This window comes from Gossypium raimondii, chromosome 13, assembly GCF_025698545.1.
Source record: "Gossypium raimondii isolate GPD5lz chromosome 13, ASM2569854v1, whole genome shotgun sequence".
NCBI classification, from domain to species: domain Eukaryota; kingdom Viridiplantae; phylum Streptophyta; class Magnoliopsida; order Malvales; family Malvaceae; genus Gossypium; species Gossypium raimondii.
This window is the reverse complement of record NC_068577.1, coordinates 6,562,738-6,579,295: the sequence shown is the minus strand read 5'-3', so window position 1 is coordinate 6,579,295 and position 16,558 is coordinate 6,562,738. Positions and strand designations below refer to the sequence as shown.

At 33.0% G+C, this 16,558-nt stretch overlaps 2 protein-coding genes across 3 annotated transcripts; both read right to left on the bottom strand.

The window, feature by feature from the left end:
• Positions 1-407: 407 nt before the first annotated feature.
• LOC105783348 (SUPPRESSOR OF ABI3-5) lies at positions 408-5,306 on the bottom strand. Its single transcript, XM_012608754.2, has 10 exons — positions 5,129-5,306; positions 4,192-4,408; positions 3,555-3,680; positions 3,298-3,459; positions 2,471-2,600; positions 1,973-2,014; positions 1,592-1,903; positions 1,436-1,478; positions 1,175-1,252; positions 408-927 (listed from the first exon to the last, which is right to left on the bottom strand). Exons 1-10 carry the CDS (start codon positions 5,203-5,205, stop codon positions 870-872), a joined length of 1,245 nt encoding a protein of 414 aa, XP_012464208.1. The 5' UTR covers positions 5,206-5,306; the 3' UTR covers positions 408-869.
• A 2,704-nt stretch (positions 5,307-8,010) lies between these two features.
• On the bottom strand, positions 8,011-11,940 carry LOC105783188 (serine/arginine-rich splicing factor SC35). Of its 2 annotated transcripts, XR_001130009.2 has the most exons (9): positions 11,759-11,940; positions 11,590-11,668; positions 11,122-11,201; positions 10,911-10,977; positions 10,450-10,521; positions 9,739-9,942; positions 9,473-9,656; positions 9,238-9,347; positions 8,011-8,952 (listed from the first exon to the last, which is right to left on the bottom strand). XR_001130009.2 is itself a non-coding variant. In XM_012608483.2 (8 exons), the coding sequence occupies exons 1-8, from the start codon at positions 11,832-11,834 to the stop codon at positions 9,342-9,344; spliced, it is 768 nt and encodes a 255-aa protein (XP_012463937.1). In that variant the 5' UTR covers positions 11,835-11,940; the 3' UTR covers positions 9,063-9,341. The 2 variants fall into 2 exon arrangements, 1 of the variants encoding a protein (XP_012463937.1); XM_012608483.2 differs by lacking the exon at positions 8,011-8,952 and having other exon boundaries at positions 9,063-9,347.
• Positions 11,941-16,558: the final 4,618 nt, after the last annotated feature.

The following is a 16,558-nucleotide window of genomic DNA, read 5'->3' as shown; positions in this document are numbered from 1 at the left end:
TTTTTCTCATTCTCCCCCTTAGTGACCTTTGAGAAATCATATCTACATGCAGCCACCGGAAAATGTGCTTCAGTAATAAGTTGGAGGAGATTCGCCTTGCCTGATTTATCTGTCTTCTTACTACTTTTGTACCAAAAAGAAAATATATTTCCTTCAAAAAAACTTTATAACTCAGATTTAAAATCGTGAACTTTACAACTCCAAATTCAATATTTTTGTTTGCTTATTTGGCCTCTCGGCCATCTAAAACTAGCCACGTGAGTAAATTTCTTCTTTTTTTTTTATTTTAAAAATAGCACATAATCAAATTCAATGGAAGTTTTTGAGGCTGTTATCAAAAAAGAAAAAAGTTGAATATAGAGACTAAATTTGTAAGTGTGCAAAAAGTACAGGGACTAGGAGCATAATTACGTCTAGAATTGCAGTGTAACCACATAAGCATCTGCAATTGCAAAAGCTTCTTTCTGAATGGCTGAATGTTAGAGAATACAACTTACAAACTCGTAGAAGACTAGAAGAGAAAAAAGGAAAATTGTCAAAACACTCAGATAAATTTCCCATGAGTCTAAGAACTCAAAAACTAATTCAAAGGAGTTCCTAAGTGATAAAATATGATTGTTTTCGGGTACATGAGAAGCTGCAACCTCTAAGAATGACCTCGAAAACTAGCTAGACTAGGCCTCAAGTTCGAACTCATAATAACTACAACAGCATTGTAACTATTAAGGTTAGAGACATCAAAAGGCAATAAAAGGTAAGGAGCCTAACGTATGGAACATACTTGAAAGATGAGAGTTTCACACATTGGACTTACTCGATAGCCTGTACGACATCTTCCACCGCAAGAGCAACTCAGGATCAAATTTATACTAAGATGCAACTTCCTTAACTTCATCATATGTTCCAGTTGTCTCATTAAAAGAATACCTACATCCGCAGAAGAGATAAAGGCAGATTAGATTCTAAACAGCATATGTGAAATTTAACCACTGTAAAACCAGCATAGGATATTTATGCATCACTGAATTGAATTAATAAATATGCAATTCCCAAGACTTTCACATTTTCTTTAGTTTTTCCAAACAAGAGGAAAAAGAAAAAAGAAAAACCGTAACGAAAAGCATCTATAGTCTGAATCACTAAATAAGGATACTGTGTAAAATCTATACATTACCATTGCCCTGTTGCTGCTGAGCAAAATAATCCAGTAGATGGGTCATAATAATATCCCAAAGTGCTACTGTAGTAGTACCTGAACAAATAATTACCAAGATCAGATATTACCTAATGCCGACATATTTATTCGTAAGCGATTCTGTGTTCAAATATCTATCACTGCTTAGTAAATCACAAACAAACAAACTCCTAGAAAAGAAACTCCGGAAGAGAAACACATAGTATTTGGGGGGGCAGCAAAGGACTAAAAAGGGGTTACCCTGAAGACTCGTCATAGACATAATCATTTTGGACATCTCCAGCTGCAAATGAAGCAAGTGCAAAAGTTAGACCAAAGGTCAAGCAACGCTTACTCTTAATTTAATCCAAAATGCTCTGTCATATTCGTGATTAAATGATCATTGACAATACATACTCTCGGAGGAAGTGTTTACAGCTTCTGATGATGATTGAACAGCTGCAGTGGAATTAGGCTCAGATGATGGTTTTTCGTCATCTTCATCATCTGCAAAAATATCGTAACTTTCGGCAGCATTGTTTGAAGCTTCTGCAGAAGTTAGATCTGAATTTGAAGTACCCACAGCCAAGTCAGTAAGTACAGAGGACGTTGCTCCATGATTATTTGCATCTGTGAGTACGTCATTTCCCAAGATGGGATAAGAATTGTCCAGCCCAGCATTAGCAGATAAGCTTTTGTCCCTGGCCAGAGCTAACTTCTCATATCCCTCTGAAAATTTTAGAAACAATTAATATAAAAAAGAACATGTTAAAATAACTACAGAAACAATGCACCAACCTGCCTCGCGCTGGAAAACCTCTTGCTTCTCATGGTACACATCTGCAGAACAAAATTTAAGCCAATAAACATAAACTGTGGCCAAAGATACATGTACCCAGAGCTACGCCTACACCTGCTTTTGAAGTTATCACATGAAGATGGAAAGTTAAACAAAAGGAGATTTGCTTTGATGGATATAAAGGGCAGGGCTATTGGTGGTCAATAAAAACATTAAGTCTCAATCTTGATTCAATCTTAAACAAGTAGAAATCTGCTTACTAATCCTTTTCCAAGATAAGTTACCATATCCATTAACAAGCGCCTGTGTTTAAAATGGTGAAGGTAACATTTACGGACCTGAGTTCAATTCAACTTTGTCTCAAAAGATTCAAGCACCATTGAAAACATTAATCACACCCTTTTTTTCCTGAAGGTAGTGGCATTAAAGCTTAATAATATTTAAGGTAACTTCTAAATTGTAGATACCTAGAAGCACAAGAAAGTAACAGACTTAACTGTAGTCGCCATTCTCCATTAACTTAATGGCATCTTCAGTTAGCTGATCAAATACAAGCTGAGTCTCAGCTGACATTTTCTCCTTTCTCTTATTTGAAGCTCCTTTCAACCTTCTCAGGGCTTGCAAAACCTGTCCATATAAATTAAAATTAGCTTTATACTGCCCCTTGTAGTCTTTTTAATTACCCAATGGATAAAACATGTTTAATATCTGGTACATAGGGGACAGAGCTTAGAACCAAAAAAGAAAAGTGTTAATAGGGGAAAATAAATACTCTATATCTGACATTCAAAAGCATACGTGACTTTTACCAAAAAAAAAGACAAAAAAAAAAAATTTCTAGAAGGAACTATCTGATAACCTTAGTCAAACTTATGCCCCATGAAAGCATTGTTATGAACCCAGATTAGCCTCAAAATAGACAACTCCCTCAATGGGATGAAAACTAACAACTAAAATAAGCATAACACTAAATGCAGTAAGGTCCATATCCCAGCATAAAATCATAATCAAATAAAAATACCGGGTACAGTATCCAGTATTCACTTTATATATAGTGTATTGACTTCATGAAAATGAAAGCAAAATGGAACTCTGGGGTTTAGTCCACTTGGTACATCCAATTCTTAAAAGGTGAAATCTAGCAGATCAGAGATTCAAATCTCAGCATCTGCAATCCATTTCCTATCCTAGGTTGCAACCTCCTATGTACAAAAAGAAAATTAATAATAAAGCAAAATGCAAATTTTAGAACAAACATGTAACAATTGAAGACTACCATTTCAATTTACTTTTTCAGACAAAATATTTATCATGATGTAATTACCGTTTCTCCAGGTTCAAGCACATTGGCAATCCGTCTCTTTATTATCCCAACGTCTTGGGTGGAAAGATCCTGTGCTGCAACTTCATTATCTTCACCTTTTGTGGTTACAGATGTTTTTCCTGTATATTTTATATCAACTTCAACACTATCAAGCCAGGCATCCTACAATAATTCCATGTGGAGTCAATAGAAATTCTGATAATTATATTTAGCAGCTTCTGCATCAAAGTTTCCATGTGGTCAATACAATGCTTTACCTTGATTTCCTTGTCAGCAACATATTCAACAAAGTTTCCATCTGCATCAAAGTATCCTTCTTCTCTTTCTTTGCTAAGATTGAAAGGTTCTATTTGAACTCCATCATCAACGAAGTTCTCATTATCCTGCAAAAAGAAATTCTTCATCATTGGCTAATCCTGTCCCCTTAACCAATATATGAGGACTCTGGCGGTCATCTTGACTGCAAGAAATGCAGCCAATTCAGCAAAGAAGCATCCTTAAGTTATAAATTCACTCGATAACAGAATTACATGCCAAGTGTTTGATAGCTCACAACAGCACTAAACATTGTAAGAGCCAAACCCTAAACTGGCATATCAATGATAAAGATACTTTCTTTTTAGGAATAAAATGGAGAAAAAAGAAGGCCCTTTACCATTTATTAGAGTCAAAAGACTCAACTTGGAGAAAGCTACAGTACATAACCGGCAGGACCACCATAAACTAGATGAGAGTACAAAGATTGTGCATAATCTTCTACTTTTAAAACAGTTAGGATAAATTGGCATTTATTCAAAAAACATGGACTGCATATTAACATCTTATTGCCTCTTCATTCTATCAAGTCACGCATAGAATCTAAAATCAGATAGACTAAGAGTGCAATAAACTTACCTCATATGAAATTTCAGCAGCTGATACATCATTAAGCATTCCTCTCCCATCTTCAGCAAATAGCTCCGTAGTAATTTGACTGCGGCGTTTGGCCCGCTCCTTAGCGGCGAGACAAGGATCCTTCAAGTCACCTGAACCGTCTTCAATATCAACTCTGTTCGGTGCTTCTTCTCCAGGCTTTACCTTTTTTCCCTTGGGAAACCTAACCCTCTTTTGCCTGTAAATCAACATATTGATATTAATTCTAAAATTCAAACAATACAAATGATTCTTAAAGAATAAAAAGGAGTGAGAATGGAAAATTAGTTTATCAAATAGTTAAGATCTCCGTCACCAGAAATCGTTATTTCCCTAGCGATCTTGAATTGGTTTGCGCAATCCCAATAAGAGAACAGTAGCAACCTAATTCAGTAAGACTAGCGATCGCAGTAACCTATAGTTTATTATAAAATTAGAGAGTAAAACAAATGATTTCACAAACCTCAAATTTTATTTATATAAACACAGAAACCATATACGTACAAGTTCCAAAACATCTCTTTAACATTCCAATAAATCGTACTTTTTTCCTACTAAACAAACAAGAGAAGATTGCCCCTATCTAATTAGGTTTCAAATAAGTAGCGATTCGGGTTCTAATTTTCGTTTCTCAGTACCGATTACACCGAGCCATAACCACTTCCCTACCTTCTAGCTTGACCATTAAGATTAACAAATTTTCAATCATCATTTCTTTATATTCTTCAAACCAAGCAAAGCCTAAAGGAATTGACTATCAAAGACTTAGAAAAAATCATTTAAACCCTAAAAAATCAATAAACTAAATAAGCACGGCCTAAAACATATAGACCGGCGAAAACGAACTACGAGCTAAAAACAATTGCAACGATATGCTGAGATATGAAACTAAAAAAGAGGATTTAAAGGAAATAATTACGCGGGAGGCTTGTTGGAGTGTTGGTCTTCGAAGAATTGGCGCTTGAGATGAGAACGCTGTTGTGGGTTTTCTTCCATGACTGCAAATATTTCTCAGCTGAGCTCCAAAATTTCAAATGATACAGAGACTTGGAGAGCAAAATAAAATAAAATGGTGGAAGGGACAAGAAGTTTTGCCGACTCACCTAGCTTGTTAATGTAGCTGAGCCCACATGAATTATCGGGAACTCGACTCAACTGATGTTTTGGGTAAATTTCAAAATTGGTCATCTAACTTTAAAGAATTACTATTTGGTCAGTAATGTTATCTCTAACCCAAATTGTGGTTACTCGGCACCAGAGATGTGTGTGGATGTAAAAAGTTATTTTCATAATTAAATTAAACAAAAGTTGGCATTGTCCAAACCTAACCCAAATTGATCATCAAAGTCTTGGACAAATCTACTTATCACAGCGACCCAAGTGAAAACAAGGGGAGAGGGTCAGTTGGGTAAAATCAAGTTATATGCCTGCCATGGAGAAGGAATGAATACAATATAACAAATGTAAAGAGAAAAAGTCATAGTTTTTTAGTAAATATAATTTAATAAATCAAAAATATTAATGATCTTTTTTATATTATAATATGGTCCTTTATCTCAATACCTAACCATCACTTTCTCCCCAATTTACCAAAAAATTATTACAAACAATAATGGAACATGTGGCATACTCTTTTACAACAAAATAGTATTTCAAGTACTAAAATAGAACAAAATATTAAGGTCAAATAATAAATAAAGTTAATCTTAGTATTCAATAGTTATGTTAGCCTTGATAAAATTTAAATTCCAACTAGATACATACCTAATTATGAGACCGTCTGTTTCCTAATATACTTCAAAAATATTTTGGAGGTCCCTTGTATTATAATGTAGATTTTATTTTGTCATTCTTCTCAAAAATCACATAAATTAGTCTATTTATGTATATGAGGCCAAATAGTAAACTAGTCATTCTATTAAAATTGCATCCATTTTTATTGCTAAGTGATGATGTGTTGCTATTTGATTGGTTGAATTACATCCACGTTAAAAATTTCATTCATTTATTTGTCTGCAAAAATGTTTTTTATATTTTTTTTTAAATTTCATCTATTTTGCTTGAATTAGTCACCTCATGTCAGCAAGAGGTACACATGGTATGCTATATATCACTATGTAGTTGCTCCATTAGTTACATCAACACTTAACATTAGAAATTAATGAATTTAAAAAAATCATTTTGCTATTTGATAGAACATACAAGGACTAATTTGCTCATTTTTTAATAGATAAAATAAAGACAATCTACCCAACTTCAAAAACTTTCAATTTCATCATCAACTCTTTCAAATATTAAAATTTTAATCACCCACCGTTAAATACAATTTTTTGCTAAGACCATTGAATACTTAACAGAAAGCTGGCGTAACCCTTTGTTATTCGCATAATAATAAATTTAGCCTTCCAATATTTACACAATTTATCAATTTAATCCTAAATCTAAAAATTCAAATCTAGCCTTCAATGTTTACGATATTTGTTTTTAGTTCTAATTCTAAAAATTCAATAAATTTAACCCGAACATTTACAAAATTTATCAATTTAATTCTAATTTTAAAAGTTCAAAGAAAAGGAAAATATTTTTAAAATATGCAAATTTGGATAAAATGATTTTAAAAATCTAAAAAGCATAGAAAACCCAAAACATATAAAAGAATACAAAAATGAATTATATCAAATGATTCAAAAATAAATGAACACAAAATAGACCGAAAGGTATTAGAAAGAGATAAAGTTAGACATTCCCATAAGACATAGAATTAACAAAGTTATCTCCATTGGTTCAATGCAACTCATACTTAAACTTGATTTTTTGGGATTTTTATCGTTTAATTAATTTATTTAGACTAATATTATTAGAACCGAACCAATTGAATCTAGAACTGACCAATACACCAATCTAAAATAATATAAAAAAGCGATTAACCTAAAAATCAGATCAACCGAGACCACCAACTGGATGAACCAATAAAAACTCGATTCAACCAATTATTCTCTAATTGGACCTATTTTGTAGCCCAAATTGAAAAAAATATATATTTACAGCCCAACTCCATTTTAAAATGGCCACTAGTTTTTTCTGCCAAAAATAATAAAACAAATAAAAATAAAACAAAAGGACATAAGAAAAAAGCAGCCGCTCACTTCTAAGCTTAAAAGTTTTTGGCTTTGTATGCTGCCGCCTCCCCTAAAATCCCAAGCGAATGAACGAAAGACCAAGAGCAAGTGCTAGTGCTAGTGTTTTAAGCAAAGGAGTTATCTCTAAGCCTTTTAAGATGATTTTGGAGAGAAGAATATAAAAGCTTCGACTCTATCCGGAAGCAGATAGGAAAGAAAAAATATTAAATTTCTTTCACCTTCATTAGTAGCTGAACTTCAGCTACTTTATCTATAACAGCTATTTCCATCTATTCCAATGCGAGTAATTTTTTCAAAAAACAAAAGAAATTTTTACTACTCTTTCCCCTTTTCCTGAAATTTTCCAAAATTTCTATAATTTCCCATATTTTTTCCCTTTTTTTTTCTTGAACCAAAACCAGCCGGTAATTCAATCAACTCAACCTTCTGTCCAATTTCAAAAGCATCGACTTGAATTACCTAATTTTGAAAGTTATTGATATTGATGACATGTCTAAATAAGAAAAAACAAGGTGAAATTTTTCCCCAAGCTTTTTCGTTTCATATAACATTAAAGGAAAAACCCAAATTATTACCATCACTATTACCATTATTAGGTTAAAAAATGCAACACATACCAAAACAGAGATCAGTGAATGCCACCACCTTTTTAACACACAGCTTCTTGATGATTCAGCACAGAAGACCACTCACTGCATTCCTTAATTACCATCTCTAAAGCATTATAGAATAGGGGTCTCCGGATTGTAATATACTATTAGATCACATAGTCACGCAATATCTTTCGAACATATTAACTAAAGTAGTGACATTGAAGGCTAACCCCTGCCATGTGACCGGATGCGGCATATCACATGCTGCTAGTGCCATAACCGGCACATCCCCCACGGGAAGGGCAGCAACAGGTCGCTACAAGCAGACTAGCAACAGAGCTAAGCAACTATGCTAAAACCATATTCAATGTGATACAACAAGGCAGCAACAGCCTGCTACATCTTATTTGTCGGCTACTCAAATGGTTTCCCACGAGCCGTGTATATCTTACAACCGCTTCACAGCTACACAGTCACGGTCAAATTTGCTACAACTCAAAACATTAAAGCAACAAGATCATGGTTAAACAAGATTAGCGGAATGCACCAAACAAGCAATTAAAAAGGAACAAGTTAATTCTGTAATGCGACCATACATTACTTTTTTAAATTTTAGTAACCTCGTAAGATATAATGCATTACAGATCCATCAAAGACAGCATTCCTCAGGTCAAAAATCATCTCAGGTCCTTTCTTACCATCACAGCAACTTATCCTCAGTGTCAATATTTAGAAATCAGAAGACCGGAGGATAATAAGATTGAAACATCAGAAACCAAAATCGTACAAGGCTTTGTGGAAACTAAGACGTGACCACAGATCTTACCCATCACCGTATCTTTCAGTTAAAAATAGTAAACAGACAGTCCTGCACAATCAGCATACTGCTATAACCAGCATCATAATCACGAACAATCATCTAAAGCTACAAACAGCACCGACAGCCACAACATCAACACCAACATCAACACCATGTCCATTTGCCCAAAGTCATTCTTTCCCGAACATTGCTATAAAACCCAACAGATGGTTTAAGATGAATCAGCCTTCTTAGAAAATAAACCATAAAACACACACACACGCATGCACACTGCCCCTTTCATAATTAGAAAGACAAATATAAAGCAAAATCAGAGCCAAATATGAGATCTGAAGAGAGGATGGCAACAAACTACAATAACGAACTTACATCACAAAACCTTTGATGGGTAATGAAACATCAAGCTAAAAACTACATAAGTTCAGATACCATAACAAAGCTGAAGTCAATTAAAACACCGAAACCCCAGTCCTACCAATACTAGAAAATGCATGATACTTGGATGTCCTCAACACTAGCAACATATCAACGAGAAACATGCTACTCAAAGTCTCCATAATTCCGATGCCATAAGCAAGATCATTCCTACAAATACAAATAAAAAAGTAAACAGTCAAATTTTGAAAACAATGCTTGTAAGGGTAAATTTACACAAAAAACCAAAGTCTAACAAGGGGAGGAGAGTGAACAAGATGTCAAAGAAAACTCACATCAACATCTGAGTTTTGAGGAGATGGACTCCGAGAATCAGCTAGACGGCCTCGTGGTGAAACACTTCGACGACTTGGAGACCGTCCATCACGGCTACGTCTATCAGGACTTTCACCCCTAGGGGGAGACTTACGAGGGGAAGGGCTCTTCCGAGTACTAGGGCTGCGGCGAGCAGGAGAAGCACTGAAAGATAAAAAATGTATCACACTTAACTTAAGAAAATGAGGAAAATAAAACTGGACAACACAAATCCCAAAGTACAAACCTTATCGATCGACTAACACTCCGCCTATCATCATCATAGCGGCCTCTTCCTCGGCCTTTAGAATAGTCAGGACTAGCACTACGACTCCTGCTACGGCGCCGAGAATCTCTGTCTTTCCCACGATAGCGATCACGTTCATACCTGTCGTGACTTCTACTACGACTTCTTCTATAATCCCTATCTCTGTAATGGTCATCACGGTGCCTGAAGATATTAAACACAATACACATCAGATATCCACAAATAAGAGCATAAATAAACACAACTAATCCATGTAAGTTTTGAGTATTCAACCAAGCTTAAGAAGCATCGTATGTCCAAACATGGAAGTATTTGATTTCCTCTGGAAATAAAATCAGATAAAAGAAACCTATTTTGGAATTGTCAAGATATAAACGGGCAACAAAACACAACCAGTGCATGCACACATTCAATGCAGGAACGAGCAGATAAACATTGAGTCAATTGGCTTAATAATAACAACACATTACACCATCATGTTCATGCTATCATGAATCTAGAGTGCTTCAGTTGGTTAGGAACAAGCATAATAAATATGAAAAATCCCAAGGTTATCCCTTCATCAATATCTCTCAAAATTCATCAAGAAAAAGTGGGCAGAAGAGAAAGAAAGAAACTGCAACATATAGTGCAAGAGCGAAATTAAACAAAAGTTGCCCAAAAAGAAAAGAGGAGGGTATAATAACTTACCTTCTGCGAGGACTGCGGCTTCTTGACCTGTGCCCCGATCTTGGTGCTGATTCAACTATCCTTCCTTTGTGACTGTAACAGACATTAACAAAGTACAGGAAACTCAGTAACAGATTAAAGAATATATATACACTAGAAATATGAAAAAAGGAGATATCCACACGATAGAAAAACTGGATGGCACTTCCAGATTTTGGTGAGCAAGCAAAACAAGCCAAAAAAACTTATACAGGAAACGCCAACTAGTTAATCATTGCTAGTTATTACTTAGCAAGTGGAAATTTTATTGAGACTCAAACAAGAAGGTATTTTCCTTTGTAATATTTGGTTAAACAAGAACTGAATTCACATTGTCATAAAGTAATTTATTACAAACCATACATCTTCATAGGGCTCAGAACCTGTTCAAGTGGAAAAGTAGTCGAATAATAATCAAAAGACAAATAGCACACACAACTTACATCCTCTCTGCATTAGGCCCATATTTTGCAAACTGAACTGTTATTTCCCGACCATCAACGACTCTCCCTGCAAGAAAAAGGAAAATGTCATTGCATAACTTAATCAGTTCCCTACAAATTTAATACAACATTGAAATCATACACACAAAAGTGCTCATATAATAGGCAAAATAAAAAAGATAAAAGAGTACAAGTGTTTAAGGATTGATACCATCGAGCCTATCCACAGCTTTTTGTGCCTCATCCGCATACTTGTAGCGAACAAATGCAAAACCTCGAGAATCACCGGTCCTGAAATCATAAATTAAAATCATAATCTCATAAATTTTGTAAAAAATATATATATACAGTCAGCGTGTACTTCGGACAATTCTGATTAATTTTTTTTAATTTAAAAAGTTATTAATTTAAAAATCCTAGTCCAATCACTAACACAATTAGTATTTTCTATCGACGTTAACTTACTATAAGATATGATTACTGAGTTTATAGTGATTCGCGGTGTATTGATTGGCAAAATTTAAGGAAAAATCCTAACAGTGTCAACTGGGATTTTTAAATAAAAACTGGAACTTTTCTTTTAAATCCAATGACTAGATCTCAAATTTTACCAAAGCACAGGGACTGGCAGCACTTTTTTTGAAAAAACATAACAAAATAAAATAGGGAGAAAAAGAACCTTCGATCTTTGGGAATGAAGATGTCGACCACCTTGCCGTACTTGTCGAAGAGCGGAAACAAATCATCAGCAGTGGTGCCTAAACAAAATAAAAACAAATCAAATGTTTTAGTTACAGTAATATAATATAAACATATATATCGTAGCCAAAGAGGGGAAAAAAGCTTACGAAAGGTGATGTTGAGGATGAGAAGAGAGTAAGTATCGCTAATGTCGGGCGGCCCTGACCTTCCGAAGTGAGACATGGCGGTGGAGAAGAAGAGCAATGGAAGGGTGGAGAGAGTTTTTCTTTTTCTAAAGGGAGAAATTAAGACTATGGGCTAGGGTTTGGGTTTGTTCTGTACATCAAGTGATGAACAATAATAAAATAAATAAATTACTTAGTACTATCAATAAATTCTTTTTTGGACACCTATCACTAGAGGTGATTATGGGCCTGGTCGAGTTAGGGCCGGGTTCAGACAAAATTTTAAGCCCGTTGACCCAGACTGTAATATGAGCCTAAAAATTTTTCCAAGTCCGGCTCGAAAAAAATTGTTAAGCCCAAGTTCGGCCCGGCCCGACCCGGCCTGGCCCATATTTGATTAAAAATAAATATATATTTAATATATAATTCGAATTAAAAGTCTAAAATATATATATAATAAAAATTATATTTGATTAAAAATAAAAAAATATATTTAATATATAATTGGGGTCGGGGCGGGCCGGGCACTGGCCAAAAAAATCTTACCCGAGGCCTGACCCGTTTTCTAAACGGGCCTTATTTTTTGCCCAAACTCATATTTCGGGCCTATATTTTTACCTGAACCCTCCCATTTTTTGAGTAGGCTGTCGGGCCGGGCCGGATAGCCCAACCCATGATCACCTCTACCTATCACCATTAAATTTTCATTTTTTATCACCAAGCTAATGAGATGATAACGCGGCAAGTTTTAAAATTAGTATAATATTAAATTTAAGTTTTAATGCTTATATATTATATTAATTTAGTTTATTTTAAAAAATTTAGTCATCAATTTTAATAATTATCTGCTTTTATCTTACTTCTTACATGAAAATATAAATCAATACCTAATATGTAAATTATAAATAAAAATATTTTTTAAACAAATATACATGTTTATATTTAAACTAGATAATCCCTGAATACATTTATTTCATTATACTTCAAGCGGTTAAGAACTTGAAATCTTTCAATAACAATTAACTCGTTTTTGTTAACTTGAGTTGACTATCATTCATGAAGCAAATCAAATTTTAATTTATTATTTTTGAAGTTGTTGGACTTGAATTTAGGTTAAATTAACGAAATGAGTACTTTTTATTTTCAAGGAATTGAAATTGTTATTTTCAAAATTTGAGTCGTTGAATTATTCAATGGCAAATCTTTTGAAATTTTGTTAAGGGTTAATATTTGTAGAATCAATACTAAATTAATATAATATATAAATATTGAAGGTTAAATTTACTATTATATAATTATCTTCCCATTAGCCATGTGCTTTTGTAAAAATTGAAATCTAATTTTTTTTAAGTATGTTAAAAATATTTTTATTATTTTTAACATAATTCTTTATTATTTTGAATCATAAATTAAATATTAATTTATATTATTTTTCATCAAAATTATCAATTTAACATGTTTGTTTTCTAATCATGGGTTATATTAAAATAAGTTCAAACAAAAAATACTAAATAGACAACTTTTAAAGTCGGAAGTACTTTTGAAAAGCATTTTTGAATCCAAAAGCAGAAGCAGTTTTTTCTTGTTTCTACTTTTGGCAAAAGCGTTTTTAATAACAAAGGATATTTTAACCATTATAAAGTATTTTATATAATACTTATATTGGATATATAATTACATTCCTATTGAAATATATTTTAAATATTTTATATTATATATATTTGAATTAAATTTTATAAATAATTAATATTAATTGCTTAAAAATATTTAAAATTTATATTTCAGTATATTAAAATATTAACAACAAATTATAATAAATTGTTTTTATATTCTTACTAAAATATCTTAATACTAACTAATTTGAACATTATTTAAATGCATATTTGTTATTTTGTAACACCATGTCTAAAATGGACATTTTTATTTTTCAGGAACACTTTTTGACAGTAGTACTAAGTATTTAAATCTTAAACCAAAATTTTCAAAAGTACTTCTCAAAATTACTTTTCCACAACACTTTTTAAAAGCACTTCTCAAAAACAATACTAAACTGGCCTTAAGCCTGAATCTCAAATTACATGGATTAGTTAGAATTCAACATATATATTTTTTAGGGTAAAGTACACCAGTAGTCACTCAACTTTGATTTCAATGACAAAACAGTCACTCAGCTTTCAATTAAGTTACTCAACTTTCAAAACACAACAAATCAATCACTAACGTTATCAAAAAGTGACAAATGAGTCACCCATTAACATTTTCGATTACAGGCCTAATGGGACAGGTGATGTGGCCAGTTAACTAGCTGACGTGGACAATTAACTTGCCACGTTGGACGAGGAGTCGAAGGGTCTAAGGTTTGGACGAGTTTTGGGAAAAGAAAAGAAAAGATGGATTGGGATTAAGGAAAAAAAAGGATCAATTGGGATTAAGGAGAATAAAATAAAATCGATTGTAACTAACAGTTTAGGGTTTAGTATTGGACGATTGAAGGATTGAAACTTTTAGGGTAAGGGTAAGATTGAACGATTTAAGGTCGAATGATTGATATTTTGGGTTTTGGGTTTAGGGAGAAAAGAAGACAACAAAAGATATCAGTGGTTAGAGTTTAAGACCACAATGGTTAATAGAAGAGAAGTAGTCGATGTTGTTGCATCCACTGTAATGGGTAAGTTTCTATATTTGGTTTATGATTTTTTGGATTTAGGGGGATTTAGGTTTAGGGTTTTTTGGATTTTTTTGTTAAAAAATGTTGCATTCGGATAAGATTTATGCACTGTGTATGTTTATTGTTTGTATTAAAGTGTATGCCATATTTTGATTTCTTTGGTTATTAAAGTGTATAACAGGTTTGGACTTTTCTAAAGTTATGGTCTGCCATGTGCATACAGACAGCTTTAGGAAAGAGACAAATCAGTTCAAAAATTTAGGTTACATATGATTCAAACATATGATTCAAATATGATTCAAAATTGTGTATGTCATTGAATTATTTGAAAGTTTTTATTTATGTTACATATTATTCAAATATGATAAATCAATTCCTAGTTGTCAAGAACATTGTTTATGTGATTATTGTTTGTATCAAAGTGAATGGTAGATTTGGATTTTTCTAAAGTTATTGTCTACCATGTGCATACAAATAGCCTTAGGAAAGAGAGAAATCAGTTCCTATTTTTATGACTAACAGTATCGAGCTTCTTTGGATTCAAATATGATTTAAATATGAATCAAATATGAAAAATCAGTTCCTAGTTGTCAAGAACGTTTTTTAAATGTTGATTCAAATGTGATTATTGTTTGTATCAAAGTGTATGGTAGGTTTAGATTTCTTTGGTTATTGTCTACCATGTGCATGACAAAAATGAATTTGTTTGTATTAAATTGTTTGGTTATTGTACATGACATAAATGGATTTCTTTGTATTAAAGTGTATGGCATGTGCATGACATAAACGAATTTGTTTGGTTATTATACATAGCAGAAATGGATTTCTTTGTATTAAAGTGTATGGCATGTGCACGACAAAAATGAATTTGTTTGTATTAAATTGTTTTTGTATTGGTTATTGTTTGTCACTGCCTAGGTTGTATTAAAGTATTTGGTTATTCTTTGCCATTGCCTTTATTGATATTAAATTTGTTTGGCAGGTTTACTTAATGATGAATTTAATGAGAGTGAAAAAGAACTATTTGATTTTAATGTGTCTAATAGTGATGTGTCTGATAGTGATAATTCTGATAGGTTAAATAGTGCACATAAATCCTACTCATATGGCCAAAATTGACCTGAGTTCAACTCAAATAGTGACATGAATAATCCAAAACTTGAGGTTAGAATGTTATTTTCGACCAAATACAATTTAAAAGAAGCTATCAAGTAGTATGGTAGGCTGAATAGTTATTTTATTAAGTTTCCAAAAGATTATCAAAAGAGATTAAAGGCAGTTGGCAATTCAAATTGTTCTTGGTACATATGGGCCTCTAGACTACACCCTAATGACCTTACTGACCAGACTTGGTAAATTAGGAGTTTAAACTCTAACCATACTTGCTCTAAGGTCTATAAAAATAAGAATATAACCTCAGCTTGGCTAGCTTAACATTATAAAGACAAATTCATCGTTGATCCTGGTTATTCTTTGACATCATTGCAACAATATGTCAAAAGAGATTTCCTTTACCTTGTCTCACTAACCAAATGTAGGAGGGATAAACTGAAGGTGGTAGAATTACTTGAATGAGGTTATAAGGCACAAAATGAGAAGATATATGAGTATCTGTTGGAGGTTAAGACCCAAATTGTTGGAACAACAACAATATGTTATCTAGATAACAATTTGTTTTAAAGGATGTATGTCTATCTGTAGGCATGCTAAGTTGGATCTAAGGTTGGTTGTAGGAGGATAATAAGTTTAGATGGATGTTTCTTGAAAGGCTACTTTGGTGGCTACCTACTGGACTTGAAAATTGTAAGCTCATATCAGATATTTTTCATGTTTAATAAACATAAGGTAAAACTCTATTTGTTTGATTTGTTTTATGTTTTTTCTATTTAGGATGCATGCTAAAGAATTAAATTATTTTTGCTCTATTTGCAGGGACTTGTAGAAGTAATACCCATGTTATTTCCTAATGCAGAAATAAGACATTGTGTTAGACACCTACATGCCAATTTTAAGAAAGTTGGTTTCAAAATAAATGAATTGAAATAATTGCTTTGGAAAATTTCTAGAGCAAGCATTCCAAGAGATTTTGAGGATGCCAAGGCTGAACTGAAGAA

Coding starts and splice junctions, on each gene's coding strand:
- LOC105783188 (XM_012608483.2), bottom strand. CDS start 11,834: ATGTCTCACTTCGGAAGGTCAGGGCCGCCCGACATTAGCGATACTTAC. Junction 11,669..11,758: donor CATCCTCAACATCACCTTTC/GTAAGCTTTTTT, acceptor TATTTTGTTTAG/GCACCACTGCTGATGATTTG. Junction 10,978..11,121: donor AGCTGTGGATAGGCTCGATG/GTATCAATCCTT, acceptor TTTTTCTTGCAG/GGAGAGTCGTTGATGGTCGG.
- LOC105783348 (XM_012608754.2), bottom strand. CDS start 5,205: ATGGAAGAAAACCCACAACAGCGTTCTCATCTCAAGCGCCAATTCTTC. Junction 4,409..5,128: donor CACTCCAACAAGCCTCCCGC/GTAATTATTTCC, acceptor GTTGATTTACAG/GCAAAAGAGGGTTAGGTTTC. Junction 3,681..4,191: donor CTGCTGAAATTTCATATGAG/GTAAGTTTATTG, acceptor TTCTTTTTGCAG/GATAATGAGAACTTCGTTGA.